This window comes from Nelumbo lutea, chromosome 6, assembly GCF_056320005.1.
Source record: "Nelumbo lutea isolate HS-2025 chromosome 6, American lotus-T2T, whole genome shotgun sequence".
Lineage (NCBI taxonomy): Eukaryota > Viridiplantae > Streptophyta > Magnoliopsida > Proteales > Nelumbonaceae > Nelumbo > Nelumbo lutea.
Genome location: NC_142689.1, coordinates 44,163,813 through 44,181,211, shown reverse-complemented (window position 1 = coordinate 44,181,211; position 17,399 = coordinate 44,163,813). Strand labels below are relative to the sequence as shown.

Genomic DNA, 17,399 nt, shown 5'->3' with positions numbered 1-17,399 from the left:
TTACTAAGTGTTAGGTAAGTGTCTTTGGCATTCCCTTTTCCGTTTGATGCAAATCTCGACACTTGACTTAGGTAAAGAAACCCGGTTACTAAGTCTAGGGTGTCTATTGTCCATTGACCTTTTATTCTTTTTTTTTTTGGCAACATTGTTCAAGGTAGTGCACTGTTTCTAACCATTTGAAGATTTTTTGTCTAATTTCTCTATCTTTCTCTTCTTATCTTGGTAGGGACAAACTTGGGAGTATTTTTCAATTTCTCTTCTTAGCTTCTCTTTTTTTTTCAATTTTTCTCTCTCTCTTCCCTTACCCCCCAACTTAAATGACACTGTCCCTAATGGCATGACTAGAATGATGCAAAAAGGATTTGGGCCAAAGGGAACAAGGAATAGGGTTTTCCTGAGGGGTTCAAGGGCTGCCACCTAATCTCAAATCAAGAGAAGGAAATTCAAATCCTAAAAACAAAAAGCTACGTTGGCTTGCCTCCCAACCAGCGCTAAGTTTAACGTCTTCATCCAGACACATTCACACACTTCTCTCCAGATCACTTAGGCCTATCTTTTCAACCTTTCCGCTCTCAGAGACTCCTTCCACATATGGTTTAAGTCTTTAACCATTGACTTTGAATGTGCTTCCATTCTTTGGGTCAACAATTTTAACTACACCATATGAAAACACTTTTTCCACAATAAACGGTCCGTCCCACCTAGACCTTAATTTACCAGGGAACAAACACAGCCTACAATTAAAAAGCCAGACTTTTTGATTCGGCTCAAAAGTTTTTCTTGAAATGTTTTTATCATGGAAGGCTTTTGTTTTGGCTTTATAAATGTGCGAGCTTTCGTAGGCCTCATTGTGCAATTCCTCTAGTTCACTTAATTGCAGGGCTCGGTGGGATCTAGCTTGGCATAAATCTAGATTGAACTTCTTGATGGCCCAATAAGCCCGATGTTCTAATTCGATGGGAATGTGACATGCTTTACCAAAAACCAGCCTATAAGGAGACATTCCAATGGGAGTTTTGTAGGCAGTCTGGTAGGCCCAAAATGCGTCATCCAGTCTGTCAGACCAATCTTTCCAGTCGGGCCTAATGGACTTTTGCAGAATATTTTTAATTTCCCTATTGGACACTTCCACTTGACCATTTGTTTCAGGGTCATAGGGGGTTGCTATCTTATGGGTGATTCCGTATTTGTAGAGTAGAGCATGGAATTGTGTATTAGTAAAGTGTGATCCACTACCACTGATGATTGTTCGCGAACACCCAAACCTAGAGAAAATGTTCTTTTGAACAAATTTCATTACAGCTTTGTGGTCATTGGTCTAGGTTGTTAACGCCTCAATCCATTTTAACACATAATCAACAGCCACCAAGATGTATTCGTGACCAAATGATGGTGGAAACGGTCCCATGAAATCAATACCCCAAACAACAAAGATTTCTACAGCTAGAATAGGGTTAAGTGGCGTCATATCTCTATGGGACATATTCCCAACAGATTGGCATCTTAGGCAATTTTGGCTAAAGACATGGACATCCTTAAATAAACTCGGCCAATAAAAACCACTCTGCAGCACTTTGGCCGCAGTTTTCTTTCCCAAAAAGTGCTCCCCACAAGCGAGAGTTTGACAAAAGTTGAGGATGCTTTGGTGTTCAGACTTAGGGACACAACGCCAGATCACTTGATCCGAATAGATATGAAATAGCTCGGGATCTTCCCAGAAGTAATATTTGATTTGAGAAAAGAATCTATCTTTCTCATTCTTAGACCACCCCTCAGGAATTTTACCTACTACTAAGTAATTGACAATATGAATGTACTACGGGGGAGCACTATGAGAGAACAGCTAAGAGATGCTCCTTTGGGAAGGAATAGTCCTAGACGGGCTCGCTCTTTTCAATTTGAATTCGGGACAAATGATCAGCTACTACATTTTCAGAACCCTTTTTGTCCCAAATCTCAAGGTCAAATTCTTGTAAAAGAATGATCCATCTAATGAGCCTAGGTTTGGCCTCTTTCTTAGACAACAAATGTCTTAAGGCCGAGTGATCAGAGTAAACAACCACTTTGGTGCCCAATTACGAGCAAAATTTTTACAGAGCAAACACTACAGCTAACAATTCTTTCTCAATGCTGGTATAATTCAATTGGGCTTCCGAGAGGGTACGGCTTGCATAATAGATTATCACAGGACATTTATCCACCCTTTATCCCAGAACAGCTCCGATGGCATAGTCAGAGGCATCGCACATGATTTCAAAGGGCAAAGACCAGTTAGGAGGTTGTAGAATTGGAGCCTTGGTCAGTTCCCCTTTCAAGTACTCAAAGGCTTTAAGACAAGCTTCATCAAAACTGAATGGGATATCTTTTGCTAGAAGGTTGCATAATGGTCTGAAGATCTAGGAGAAGTCCTTAATAAATCATCGGTAGAAACTAGCATGTCTAAGAAAAGAACGGATTTGCTTGACAGAAGTGGGGGGTGGAAGTTTAGACATTATGTCAATTTTTGCTTTATCCACTTCAATACTCTGTTCGAAAACTATGTGACCTAAAATAATGCCTTCTTTGACCATAAAATGGCTCTTCTCCCAACTGAAGACCAAGTTTGTCTCGATACATCGCTGAAGAACTTTTCGTAAGTGTTCGAGACATGTTTTGAAGGAATCTCCAAAGACAGAAAAATCATCCATAAATATTTCTAGGAAATCGCCTGCCACTTCCGAAAAAATTGTCGTCATACACCTCTAAAAGGTTGCTGGTGCATTAATAATCCAAACAGCACTCGTCGGAAGGCAAATGTTCCATAAGGGCAAGTAAAAGTTGTTTTCTCTTGGTCTTCAGGGTAAATGGCTACTTGGTTATACCCAGAATACCCATGTAAGAAGCATAAATATTTTTGCTCGACAAGTTTTTCTAGAATTTGGTCAATGAAGGGCAAAGGAAGCAGTCTTTTTTTGTGACTGCATTGAGTTTCCTAAAGTCGATGCATACTCGCCATCCCATGGTATGTCAAGTAGGGATTACTTCACCTTGATCATTAGTAACCACAATGAGTCCAGCTTTCTTAGGCACCACTTGCGTAGGACTTACCCAACTGCTATCTGAAATCGAGTAGATAATACATGCATCCAACCCCTTAACTACTTCTTACTTGACCACCTCTCTCATATTTGGGTTCAACCTTATTTGCATCTCCCTAATAGGTTTGGCACCCTCCTATGTGTAAATATGGTGCATACAAATAGACGAACCAATCCCCTTCAAATCAGCTACTGACCAACCAATGGCACTTCTATACTCCTTTAATACCTCAATCAGTTTCTCTTCCTGTCTAGAGGTTAAGTCCACTACTATGATCATTGGCAGTGTTTGGTTGGGTCCTAAAAACACATACTTAAGGGAGTCTGGTAAGGGTTTTAGTTTCACTTGCAGGGGAGATTCAAGAGAAGGCACAGGTGGTTCACTCTTTACTTGTGGCAGAGTTTCAACAGTAGGCCAGGATTGAAATGGGTGAGTAGACTTCATTAAGGCATTAGCTTCTTCCGTCGGGTCATCTATTGTGACCAGATTGGTTTCTCTCTACATCTATCATACAACAATTCCTATTCTATTCTGGGTAGGCAGAAAGACTTTCAGACTCATACAGGTCTTCACACTTTCCCTCCTTTTGAAGAGCTGAGATTTCTTCAACATTTTCTAAGTATGGGACATTAAAGGTTGTAAGATCTTGGTATTGGGGAAGACCTAAGGATTCATCTCTGGGGTCTACAACCATCTAACTAAGCATTGAATCATTTTACCACTACAGGTTAGCTTCCATGAGCTGAATTACTTGGCTCTATAATTTTAGGACTGACTGTTGTTGAGCTAAGATCAGTTGTTGGAGCTGCAGAAACCTATCATCAAATGAATTGACTTGATAAGGCTGAACCGGTTGGGTCCCAAGGTAATCATTATACTCATAGTGAGCATGGGCTGTAGACTATTGAGAGTGCACCTCTAGCAGGGTGCTTTCTTGGGCTTGGGCCCAATAAGTGAAATTGGGTTGATTTTCCGTTAGTTGCATGTACTTGCTCTGGAATGACCGGTTGACATGGGCCCGTCGTAGGGCACTAACTAACATGATGGGTCGGGCTTGCACAGATGGAACATGTTGGGTAGGATGACAAGGTTGGGAATGGGCTAAATTTTCGGCGAAATGCAAGGACTTGGTCAAGTCTTTGGGTCGTCCCATTGATCTTGTCCAGTTGTCGAGACACATGGTTCCAATTTATCTATGGCTTAGGTTGGAAGTAGTTTCTCATTCCACAAACTCTGGCCATTGCATTCACTTTATTTTGTTTTAAAATTATTTATTTTGAAATTTGAAATTTAAATTTTGAATTTTAATTTCAAATTTAGATTTTGAAATTTAAACTCAAATTTAAAATTTTTCTCTTTTTTTTTAAATTATAAAGTTATTTTTTTTGAAATTTAAATTCAAATTCAGATTTTGAAATTTAAATTCCCAAAATTTAAATTCAAATTTGAATTTTTAAATTTAAAAAAAAATTGCAAGCAAATCAACCACATGACCTAGGGGCTGACCTAGGGTTTCCTAAACTAGTGGTTTAACCAATGTGAATCATTTTAGGTTCACTTGGAATTACACCACTTCCTTTGGTTAGTCAAGTAAGAGGTGGGGATGTGGGAGGCTCCCCTTGCTCTCGCAAGGACCTAATTAAGTAACCACAAAACCCGCTTTGGCATAGCCATTTAATCTCTTTCCTTAGACACCAACCACCAATTATGGAAAGTAATTACAAGCTTTCCTAAAATTCAGCACACCTTTGAACCAAATGTGAGGCTCCCTAAAGGATTTGCTATCCAAATTTTAAATTAGGGTTAGGGTGAACTGCACGTGAAGGGTGGTGATTTTTGGGCCAATGAAGGGTGATGAAATTGGATGCCCTTAAAATGGATTAACGAAAAAGAAAAATAAACACAACAAATGCAACTAATTACAATGCATGAACAAGTATTTCTAATATGCAATTCAGCAATATAACATAAAAGAATAAAATAAAAGCAAGAGAAACAATTAAAATGATAAAAAGAAAGAAATCCTAACACATTCACAACCAGCAATGATAATTTAACAATTAAATAAACCTATATGATGCATGCTCTAGAATATGAAACACTAAATGTTGGAGTGCAGAAATTAAATTTTTTTATTTTTTTATTTATTTATACATATTTTATTATTATTATTATTAATTTTTTTTGAAATTCGAAATTCTAAATTTAAATTTCAAAATTTGAAATTCAAATTCAGATTCGAATTCAAATTTGAAATTTAAATTCAAATTCGAAAATTTAAACAATTTCCTCTTTAACAATTAATTGTTCAATTAAAGCACTAATAAAATGGAAATTAAATAAGGCAACAAATAATTATAACAAGCAGAAAATAAAAGAAATAATTATGCTAACAAGATTAACAACTACCAAAATAAATTCTAACAAGAAAATTGTTATTCTAAAAATTAAACTGAAAATAAAATAAACAAAAGAAAATTATGTGGCAATAAAAAATTAAAATAAAATAAACGAAAAATAGATCTAGAAACAAAACTGAACAAAAAAAATAATACTAAAAAAATAAATCGGATCTAGAAAAAAATAATTAAAAATTCAAAAATCACTAGTCAATTGAAAAAAAAAAGAGTTTGAAAATAAAAACAAAAAAAAAATAAAAATAAAATGGGACGACCACACCTGAAACGCAATCCAATTTCTCTTTTCTCTTCCGTCTTCCAGTCCCACAATGCTCCGGTACCCCACCTTTTGCTATTACGTCCTGCAGAATCAAAGAGAAACAAGAAATAAATTGGGATAATGGATCAAGTAATCAAACGAAAAAGAAAAAATAATGAAACAAATCTGGAAAAAATAAAAATTTTTCTCTGTGCTTCCCCAGCAACGGCGCCAAAAACTTGGTGTGTCCGTAAGCGTGTCGTTAAGCACTTCGGAACACCAGTTTAATATCTATAAAATTTTTTGACTCTCAAACAATTACTAACACAGTAAAGGGATGAGAACTGGTCGTATCCATAGGGAAGCGAGCGAAAAATTAATATACACTCAAATCTGGACAAGAGAACACAAGAGGGAAGTGCAGAAATATAAAAATTAATTAATTAAATTGAGAAAAATATAGAATTCAAACAGTACTGAAAGTTAAAAGTGCAAAAACATAAATAAATACAGAAATAAATTAACAAAAGAAACGAAATAAAAATCTGTAATCCAATCAGAGGTAGCAGTCTTCGGACCTCTCCTTTGACTCTCGAACTTCTCCAGCTAGGCCTTCTGTGTTACCTAGCCGAATTGTAGATCTGCAGAAAATAAAATGAAGATAAAACGGAATGAAAATAAAATTGCAGAAAGTAAATAACGAAACTGGAATTGAAATAACAAAAATTAAAATTAAAATAAAGTAAAAGTGGTTGGGATCCGATTCCAGAGGTGGCAGTAATGGTATTGGCAAACTACAAGTAGGAACCCCTCCTCTTGCTTGGGCGTTCTCCTCTTCCTCTACCCTTAAACTTCTCAAGATTAACCTTTCGTCTTTCCTAAGGGCAAAATCCAACCCTTTCTCAATAACCCTTAGGTCCTTTTTATGGAGAATGGTGGATACAACTAGAATTAGAAAGAATGAGGGGGGTGGCAGCTGCGCTTTAGCAAAGATACGGGCGCCCCAGGGTTTCTAATGGAGGGTTAGGATGGTTTTAGGTTGATCCTGAGACTGAGAAGAAAAGGATAAGGCACTCAATATTATGTAAGGCTGAGATTTAATGGCTAAAGGCTGAATGGTGAAGATTAGAAATTAGGTGGCTCCTAGGGTTAATGCTAAAAAGAGAGTGCCCTAGAATAAATGGTGGATATTAGAAGGGATGGAAGGTGAGGATTTAACAGTTAGGGACAGTTAGGGTTTGTTAAGTGTGAAAAGAATGGGTTAAAAGGCGCCCTAGGGTTTGTTAAAGCTTGGGAAGCATGCTAATACAATAGGAGGGGCGCCAAACTGGGTTTAGCAACTAAAAGGCTCCCTCTTGCTTTCAGTTTTTCACGAAAATACCCTCTTTCTCAGCTGGATTTCACACCAACTTCCTAAAATCTCTATTTTAGCGATGAAAACTTGCCAAATTTCCCCATAATTTGCACAAGAACCCTTAGAGGCCACACAACATTGCATTTACTAAAAAAATAGCACATCTTGACTATTCTAAAGCCAAAAATACCCCTGAATTAATACCCTTAGGGCATCAAGATGTAAAGTTATCAATACACTCAGATGATCAATAAAGACTTTATTCTATGATGAAATATAAATAAGCTCAAGCTTCATTTGAAACCTTTCTAACTACTAAAAAACTTATTTCAAGGTCATAAACGAGACTTAACACTAAAAGTGCTCAACCCAATTCCGTAACTCACTTAAACTTTGTTTGAAGTCATTCTAATTACCAAAATGTTTATTTTAAAGTCACACCAGGAAATTTGTTACTGAAATTTTAAACTTAGAAAGTGCAGCTTCATAAATTCAGGCGCACATTGGTTAACACTTCACTGACGACAATGGAAACAACCTAATGGCAGAGAGAGAGAGAAGACACATGTTAGCGGCCAAGTAGATATCGCTAGATGGCATTAAATAGCGAGGAAAGAACCAAATCAACCAACAGCGGACCTTTAGACCTCACCAACATTCTGTCGCTCAGTTTTATCCTATTGGGAAAAATACACTTTGCATTTCTAAACCTTATATTTATACCGTACATGTTTTTATTTGGGCTCCTCCCAAACTAAGCCTCAGGAAAAGAAATACTTTAGGCTGCGTATAGTTGCAATGCAAATTTATTTGCACTGATAAACAATGGTAGTGTAAATGATTTCGTGCAAATTATGATATTTATATTTCAAAATTTACCTTGATAACGGTACAAATACAGTAAAATAAGACCTGAAACAGAATAAAAGTAAACTAGAATTAATTTTTTTTCATTTGCACTCTCCCATGCATTTGTACTAATGCAAATAAAATTGCACAGCAGCCCACACAGTCGACTTTGAATCTTGAAAGATCAAGTTATAAGTAATTGAAATTTGATAATTTTGTTTGCAGAGAGGTACCCTATTATATTATTTATCGAGCTGTGAAAAAAGGTTGCTAAGATAGATGGAACACTACTTAAGAGTAGTTCTGACAGTTCCTCGTCCATCAAGAACTAGTAACAAATTAGATCTCATGACAAATTTAAGACGGTACTCTGCGACATACTCGATATATAACTGCAACAAATTTAATATATAACAGCTTTTCTGGTTGCATATAACTAAAACTATCAAAAATTAAGAGTACTCCGCCATACTCGACACCTCTTTACGCCAAACTTGAGCTACCAGGTCCCGCGCCATAACCACCACCTCCACGGCCAAAACCAGGCCTTGCACCAGGACCCTGTGAGTTCAAAAGTAGCACGTTGAATACATAAATGATGAACCATGATTTTTCAGTAGATCATGACTGAAACTGACTGTTAAATCATGACTGCTATCAAATAAAATACTTTTTTGACTGAGAGACTGTTTAATTTGAGAGCAAAAATAGCCCACTCAGCCACAAAAGCCACCCACAATACAATGAGATTCAGTCACACCAGTAGCGGGAAGCTGTTCAAATCCCAAACAAGGTTGCAGTTTAGCTACCAAAACAGCATGCAACAGCTTGCCAAACAAGGTTACCACTTGAATCAGATGTTTAGTGAAGAGGCCCAAGCAAACTCGAAACTCCCCCGGACCCCAATCACAAAATGCACCTGATCATGTTATTTTATAAACTTGAAAGGTAATTAATTGACTTAGTGAAAAGAAGTAGCCTGTTATGATGCTTTGATCCTGCACTCTTGCAAAAGGGCAACCATGTTACCATCTGATATACTCATCATTAGCATAAATAAATCTATACTACTATTAAAAGTGTGAATGAGAGTGAAGAACTCTTGTTTGACTTAAAAAAATCTAATTTTTTAATTTGGTCCACTAATTGTCAGGATATTTTTTTATAAATACACTAATTGTGAGGATATTAACATAAACAACCACTTTTCTTGTCATTTAAACCACTATCCCTAAATCATAATTAAGGTATAAACTCCCATTGAATCCCATTCTTGACTAGAATACCCCTATTGTTGAATTTGGTCCCTCTAATTGTGAAGGCCCAAAATGTAATTTATACTACATTTCCCCTCATTCAATTCCCTCTCAACAAGTTTTATATTTAGAGTACTAACAACTCCCATTCTCTAATTAAATCCTATTAACCTATTCTTTTTACCAATAAATTATACCAATTAGACCTATATCCATGATGTCATAATTAAAATTTTTTAAATAGAAATAAATGAATAGACAAAAAATAGACAATCTCTAATGTTAAGGAAAAATAACAGTGACAAATAATAATTGTTCTTATTGATGTTGAAATGAAATATAAATTCAAAACCAACGTTTGACCCAAAAGGTTTAATTGATGATGGAATGTTTCCTAGATTTTTCAACAATTCAACCTTTAAAATCAAATGTGTCAACCCATGACATTATAGTTCAATAATAAAAAGTAAAAAAAAAAGATAACAAAAATATATATATAAAAAAATGTGTGACAGATTAATTGTTTTCGTATTTGGTGGTGAGTCAACAACTCAACCTTTTGGGTCAAATGTGCCAAACCTTTGATACACTTTACATTTTCATTGCATCCCCAAAGTGTCCCAAAAAATAATTAAAATAAATTAAAGAACATAGTTCCCTCAGGAGACATATTGAACATCCAATCATTGAAAATAATCGGTATTAGCGTGGTAGAAATAAGCATCATTGGGAACGGTAGACTCAATACAAAAAAATGATAGAAATATAAACTACATAAAACAATAATGAATAAGAATCATAATGAGATACTTGTGCTCAGAATTGATCAAAAAAAGAAGATACTTGTGCTCAGATATATGTCAAACAATCTTTTCCCAGACCTTTGAGTAGGTCTCATAATGAGCTGGGAATAAGAATATCATCATTGCATTGGAAAACAGAAGATAAAAAGCATTAGAATCAATGAATATAGAATGCATGCAGAATACAAGTTCACAAAAGTAGTTGGCATGGCTCTAACCACTCCTCTATCAAGAGGTCCAACCCATGCAGCATACAAATTCACAAAATTAATGAATATAGAATGCATGAATGAAAGCAAGAAACAAAGACTAAAAAGGTGAGTGAAGGCCCCTCTTACGTTCTCTAATCAAGGGATCCAAAGAAAGGCTCTGTAGTAGCAGTATCAGGGCTCTTTAATTGGCAAACACCAAGAAAACAGTGATATGTAGTTCTGCTTGTTATGGATGATAATGGAAACATCCAAACCCACATACAGTGTTTTAAAGGCGCAAGGCACAAAAAAGCGCAAGTGACAATTTGCACCCAAGGAGAAGCACAAGGCGAGGCACATGTCTTTTTGAAGCAAGGCGCAAAAATACAAAAAAAAATGCTAAAAAATATAAAAAAAAAAGAGAAATTTCAAAAAAAATGACAAAAATTTCAAAAAAGCAAAAAAAGATGAAAAATATTAAACATAATATTAATAAGAAATATAAACTTAATTTTTAAAATTAATGGTTTTAAAAAACCTATTATCTAAAATTAAAATACATAAACATAACATGTAAAGCATTTTCAAATGAAAATTTAAAAATAAAATCAAACATATAAAACATTTTCAAGCATGTAAAACCCACAATCTCTTTTTTTCTTTGATTGCACTACTTCAAGTAGCTAATGTGATGTAAAACATATTACATTTCTAATTCTATGGGTCACCTTTGTGCCATGTGGCCCACGCCCCTTGAGGCAAGCCCAAATAAGTCCATGTTAGGGTCCTAAATTCTTAGTTTCCACACAAAAAATAATGATTTTATAATTTGAATTGCTTTTTAAGAAGATATTTTAGTAGGATGAATGAATAAACATTACCATATAGGGGGTTCTCAGAGATCCGGGGGTGGAGCCCCCGCCCAGCTGCTAGGTTCAAAAAAAGCAAAAGAGTACAATTTTCACAAGGCACACGCCTGGGCCAAGGCGCAAGGTGCATCAGGTGCACACCGGGCACATAAAGCACAACATGGGGTTTGGCAAAACCTTCCCCAACCAAATATATCACTAAAACAGACCTCTAATACTTTAACAACAAAAATCCTATTAATAAATGTTTGCTTGCCTAGGAAATGATGCATATGAAACTTGTATAGGCTAGAAGCCATGACTGACTTGGTTCAGAATCCAGCATTAAAAGGAGATGGGCATGCAATCTGTGTGTCAAGATTGCATTAAACACCATCTAAACTCAGAATCCAGCATTAAACACCATCTAAACTCCAAGGACAGAGTTGCATGGACCCAATCAAGAAGAGCATAAAAGGAGATGGGCATGCAATCTGTGTGTCAACCCTGAAAGGCTCCAAACTCTTGGAGTGCCTATGGAGCATGCATGAATATATTTATGTATATGTCAGAGAGAGTGAAGCGGATAGGGATGAGCTGGGAGCCTGGGACAAGGGAATAAAAAGAGTAACATGAAAATTTTTAGTAAAATGACAAGCACTATGGGCATTTTAAGGGGTAAAGCCAAGAAGCCAAAACAAGGTACTTTAAATTAAAGCCTAAAGGAATGTAGAAAAACGAATTGGGCTTAATTTTAAAATTTTTCTTTATTTTTGTGGTAATGTGGAAAATGGAAACATTTAAATGCCTGAAGCATAGGATGGGGGGTTTGACTTGTATTACGTGTAAAGAGGGAAACAAAAAAGCATAGTGAAGCATGTAGCATATCAACTTGAACAATTCACAACTTTAACCACCATATGCCATCAAGCTACTAGAAACCTCAACTCAACTCAGCCTTAATCCCAACAATTTTCAATTGACTTGAACACACCTCTCTACTCTAATTTATGGACAACATCCTATTTAATTTCTCTATCATTACGTATGATTGTTCCAAGGTAGAGTGGTTTGCATGAGGATTCTCCTGATAACTCATTATTTAATTTCTCATAGTGTGAGAGTCATCACCAAGACATTCATTATGTTTCTTCAATTCAAGTTAGATTCTGCCACCAATTATAATCAGGAAAACAGACTGAGTACTAATTACTACAGCCCAGGCGAGGGGGTCCTCTAGCCACAAAGCTCATACACTCTGCTCCTCTCATTTTTCAGACGTTGTCGTCTATTTTTAATTAAATTATTAAAACTGTAAGAAATTACAATGAAATCCATCATTACTCTAATAAAATCATTCTGAACCTCACCCCCAATAGTTGATGTCTGTACCACCTTCCCTCCCATTAAATCTCCATTGACCCTTTTGACTATCTTAATAAAGCAGGGGCATAAATTAGATGGGTTTGAGTCAAGATAAGAGCCATCCCAACCCTAAAATATGGAACCTAGCATGGACCCAAACTGATATTAAAACCCTAATCTAACCAAATTTCTATTCAAGCCCATGCATTTGGGTTCACTTGCTAGTAATAACAACAAAACATACAGATAATAAAATATCAGTACTTAACCAACCAATAGAATCTAACAAATCAACAAATGTCAGCAACCATGACAAGGTGCCAAATAGCATTTAAAATTTCATTACCCTATACGATGGTTGGTACTCAGGCGGGGCTCCTCCCTTGTCACCGAACTCACCAGGAGGTCCTCGTGGACCACCACGGTACCCATCACGGTCGCCAAACCTAGGCCGGTCTCCCTCAAAACGAGGCGGTCCACTAAAACCAAAACCACAAACTCGTAAGGATGGTTAAAAAAGCATATAGGCGTAGGCCTACCAGCAGAAAACATTGAAAACGGACATCTTTGGCAGGAAACATTTACCGTGGGCGATCTCCGGGAGGCCCGCCCATAGGCCTCCCAGCAGGTTTAACAGATTTCTTCAAAGTGGCAGGGACGATCTCCGAAGGGAGGTTGAGGTATGTTCGGAGGAATTCGATCCCATCGTTTGTGAGGTACCAATAGTAGTGCATCCAAGCGAAGGTCTCACGCACATACTCTTTCGATTTAAAGCTTTGCATCAACTTGATGACCTGTAGATTCGGCACATCGATGTCCGGGTGCTTCGCAAGATTAAAATCTTTCTTCGCATAGCAAACGCCCTCTGTACATTTACAAGAAATCGAGAGATAAAGTCAGACGTCAGGAATGAAGCAGTGACAATCATTAAAAAGTCCCCACAAACAAGCAAAGAAAAAAAGAAAAGTAGAAACCTTGGAAGAGATACTTGGAGATCTCTCTCCGGTTCTTCTCCGGAATAATCTGCAATTGCGAAGACGAGAATATCAATGATCGAGAACAAATCTAATAGTAATGAGCATAGCAACCTCAAATGCATGGTTATAGAGAAAATAGCAAGTTTTAGTACCATGGCTACAAAGGTGAAAGACGCCTTCTCCTTCCTGGTTCTCTCGTTTATCTCTCTCCGTTTTCAGTCACAGCAGAGACCCCAAAACCCTAGAAACGTTTTCTTATATAGTTAGATTTGGGCCGAGATTGAATCTAGGGTTATTTGGCTCTCGTACCAGGGCGGCCCAGTTCGGTCATATATACTTATGACCAGCCCGAAGACAGGCCATGGACTGACCTTATTGGCTACCGGGGCTCCAAGTACGCTGGTTGAGCCACAAGGCCCACAACCACAATATTCATCAAGTGAAGTAGTGTTTACTTTTTTTGGTAGAGAAAATGGGGTGCTACACAAACCTTGGTAGCTCCAAGGTTCAAAAAATCATTACGTATCGGCCGGTATTGTATCGTATTGGATAGGGGTGCTCACGAACCATGGGGTATTTTTTTAAATTGAACTGACTTGATAGGTTTTTTAAATATGAAACCAAAATCAAACTGATGCAATCGGTTCACTGGTTAAACACGATTTGGTTTTTTAGTTTTCTTATGCACTTAAAATTAAAAAAAAAAAACTAAAATTGTCAGTGCCGAAATGGTTGGTGTCGATGGTTGTTGTCGATTGTCACCTGAAGTGAAGCTTGAGAGGTGGTGTCTGGCAAAGCTGTAGAGAGGAGAGGTGAGAGAGAGAGAAGAGAGATACAGATATCAGAGATGGCATTGGTGCTTGCTTTCCGGCGAAGTGGCAACCAATGTTGCCGCTTGGTGCTGGTGGTTGGCGCGGGCCGCGCGACCATCTGGGGAATACAAAGATTTGAAGATGACTGTAAGAAAGATTGAGAACTTCGAATAAAACTGAGAGAGACAAAAGAGAAAAGACTGAGAGAGTGAGAGAAGGTTTAGCCATTTAGGTTTCTAATTCGAAGAGACAAAAGAGAAGAAAGGCTTGAAAATTTTTTATTTTCGAGACTGAGAGACTGGGAGTCTCCAATTTGTAGGGGTGTAAACAGATCGAATTTGAATTGGATCAGGCAATATCCGAATTTGAATCCGATTAAAAAATCCGATATCCAATGGATATTGAAAATTATCCGAATTCAAATCCGATTAAATATTCGAATATTCAATTCGATTCAAATTTGATTAATTAATTATTTTAGATAATTAATAAATATTTTATTGATATAAAGTATATAAATATATAACTTATTTATATAGATTAATTATTATATATATATAATATAAATCCTATTTTATATATTATATATAAGAATTAAATAATCGACCGAATTTGGATATTTATTGAATCGAATCAGGTCATATTCGAATATGAATCTGATTAACTATTCGATATGAATAGGATTTTTGAATACCATTGACACCCCTACCAGTCTGGCACTCTAGCACTCTAGCAGAGGCAGACTACTGAATAAACATTCAATTGAAACTTTATTCGATTTTCAAAAAATATATATATATATATAATATTATATAAATATATATTACTGTATATATATCGATCGGTTCGGTTAACTGCCGATTTTTTTAAATGGTTAACCGAAACCGAACCGAAAGTATCAGTTTTTTAAGAATATCAAACCGAAACTGAACCAACCGGTTCAGTTAACTAGTTTTTTTTATTCGGTTTCGGCCGGTTCAGTTTTTTAGTTGTTTTTCGCTCATCCCTAGTATCGGGCCCTTCCCGATACGCCCCTATAAGGGTTGTATTGGGTCAGGGCCTGGTTCAAAGGGTAGCTGAGACTTAAACCAGCCCCTCTAAACCAAAATCGAAAAAAATAAATGGAAGTTAAAAAAAGGGTCGATACTGGCCAATAAGTATCAATACTTTGAACTTTGGGTAGCTCTTCCCCAAGAATCAGAAAAACAAATTTAACTAATGTTATGTAATATTTTTTTTTCAAGATTTCTTAGCATTTATCACAACTAGAAGCAAGATGGTATACATCACCATGTCAACCTTCTAAACCTCTCTTCCTAATTTCTTGTTTTTTTTTTTTAATTTCACATAATTACCCATTAGACCAAGAAATAACATAGGCTTAACTATTTCTAACAAGCATAAAGAAAGAGGGATTTGCTTTTCTAATGTTTAGCAAAGTGGCATCACTTTCCCTTACTTTCTCCTAAATTGTCTCTAATTCCTATATATCTCCTACATTATCTCTAATTCCTATTTATCCTCTCCCCACTTTTTATCCACACCTATTTAAAAAAGTTTCAATTAAAAATTTCAGAATTATTTAAATATTATAACAAAATTATATACTAACTTTAAAATATTTATTCAAAACACAAAAAATAATTATAATAGATCTAATAATATTCTAATAATTCTATATTTTTACAAATTCCATCATGAAATTATGTAGTAATAATATAAATTATAATTTTATGAATTATTCAATTTAAATGTCATTCAATAAATTTAAAAAATATTAAAAGTAGAAAAATAATTATAATAGATTTCATAATATTCATATTAATAATAATTTAACATTTAAAAAAAATTAATAACAAATTATGTAATAATAGTACTAATTATAATTTTATGGATTATTAAATTCAATAAATAATTAATATTTTAAAATTTTAAATAACAATATTATTTAAATAACTAAACAATATTGTAAATAACTAATTTCAGTTATATCAATTACTAATTATAGAAAATAACTTTCAAAAAAGTTAATATTTATCAGTAATAATTTTACAATAATAGTGTATATTCATTACATATTTATATGCACTAAAATTAATATTTATAGTATTTATAGTAATTATTTATTATAATTTTTTATAAATATATTTTCAATAATTATTTATAAATCTATTTTTGTTTTATTATTTAACAGAAATTTGTCAATAATTATTGGAGATTGAACAACTATTCTTAACATTTTAAATTTAAGTTATTGTATTTATTGAATTTTTGTTATAAATTTATTTTTAGTAATTATGTATTTTTTATAATTTATTGCTTAATATTTATTAGAGATTAAACTATTATTTGAGATTACACTATTTATTGACTAATTTAGTATATTTCCAATATTTGTAACTGTTGTATTTTTATTAGATATCTATTGTATTTTCATTATAAATTTATATTTAATAATTATGTATTTTTGCTATAAATTTTTAATAATTATTAGAGATTAAACTATTGTTATTTATTAGAAATTAGACTATTATTTTAGTTAAAATTAGGAGTGTTCAAATATTGGTTCAGCTCGATTATAGGTTGTTTCGCTAACCAAATCGACCTAGTCAGGTTGGGAGTTTATCACTAGAAACTGACTAACCATTAGTGAAAACTGGCCAACTCATGTTGTATTGGTTTGGATCTATTTTTTATTTAATTTGTTTGTTCAAAAGATTTAAACTTAAAAATTAAATTTAAATTTAATAAATTATAGTGGTATTATTAATAAATACATTACTGACATAAAATATTTTAGACTACAAATTTGGTAATTTTCCCACTTTCCCATATTAAAAAGTAAAACATTAATATATATCCATGGTCAAGTCAGTTCGGTTTTGGTCGGTTTACAAATGGTCAAACCAAAACTGACCTAACTTGGTTGGGTTGGAAAATTGCTGAACCAAAGCCGATTGGAAAATACTAAAAAATCGACCAACTAGGATCGAGTTTGATTGGATTGGTCTTTAAAATATTAAAATACAAAACAATTATATACTCTTATGTGTTTCTATTATTTAGCTTTCGCTTAATAAAGCTTGTGCATAGCATGGGTCTCCGCTATTATCAAATACATCGGGTATGCAAAGGTTGCGTACATAGGTATTTGTGGGTTGGACATTAACATTTAAAACCATTAGAATACCTACATTCTTTGTTGTAT

At 34.8% G+C, this 17,399-nt stretch overlaps 1 protein-coding gene and 2 non-coding genes across 3 annotated transcripts; all 3 read right to left on the bottom strand.

Moving 5' to 3' along the window:
• Positions 1-8,152: 8,152 nt before the first annotated feature.
• Positions 8,153-13,615, bottom strand: LOC148848797 (small ribosomal subunit protein eS10z-like). The gene is made up of 5 exons (XM_088949420.1): positions 13,532-13,615; positions 13,377-13,425; positions 12,988-13,267; positions 12,749-12,881; positions 8,153-8,500 (listed from the first exon to the last, which is right to left on the bottom strand). The coding sequence occupies exons 1-5, from the start codon at positions 13,532-13,534 to the stop codon at positions 8,423-8,425; spliced, it is 543 nt and encodes a 180-aa protein (XP_088805546.1). The 5' UTR covers positions 13,535-13,615; the 3' UTR covers positions 8,153-8,422.
• On the bottom strand, positions 9,848-9,929 carry LOC148848799 (small nucleolar RNA snoR53Y). Its single transcript, XR_016101632.1, has one exon. It is a non-coding gene; the product is annotated as a small nucleolar RNA snoR53Y (small nucleolar RNA).
• LOC148848798 (small nucleolar RNA snoR69Y) lies at positions 10,038-10,131 on the bottom strand. Its single transcript, XR_016101615.1, has one exon. It is a non-coding gene; the product is annotated as a small nucleolar RNA snoR69Y (small nucleolar RNA).
• Positions 13,616-17,399: the final 3,784 nt, after the last annotated feature.

What these genes read in the sequence shown, in the direction of transcription:
- LOC148848797 (XM_088949420.1), bottom strand. An exon ending in CTCCAAGTATCTCTTCCAAG is followed by an intron (nt 13,268 to 13,376) that starts GTTTCTACTTTT and finishes GTAAATGTACAG; the next exon opens with AGGGCGTTTGCTATGCGAAG. An exon ending in CCTCCCGGAGATCGCCCACG is followed by an intron (nt 12,882 to 12,987) that starts GTAAATGTTTCC and finishes TTTTGGTTTTAG; the next exon opens with TGGACCGCCTCGTTTTGAGG.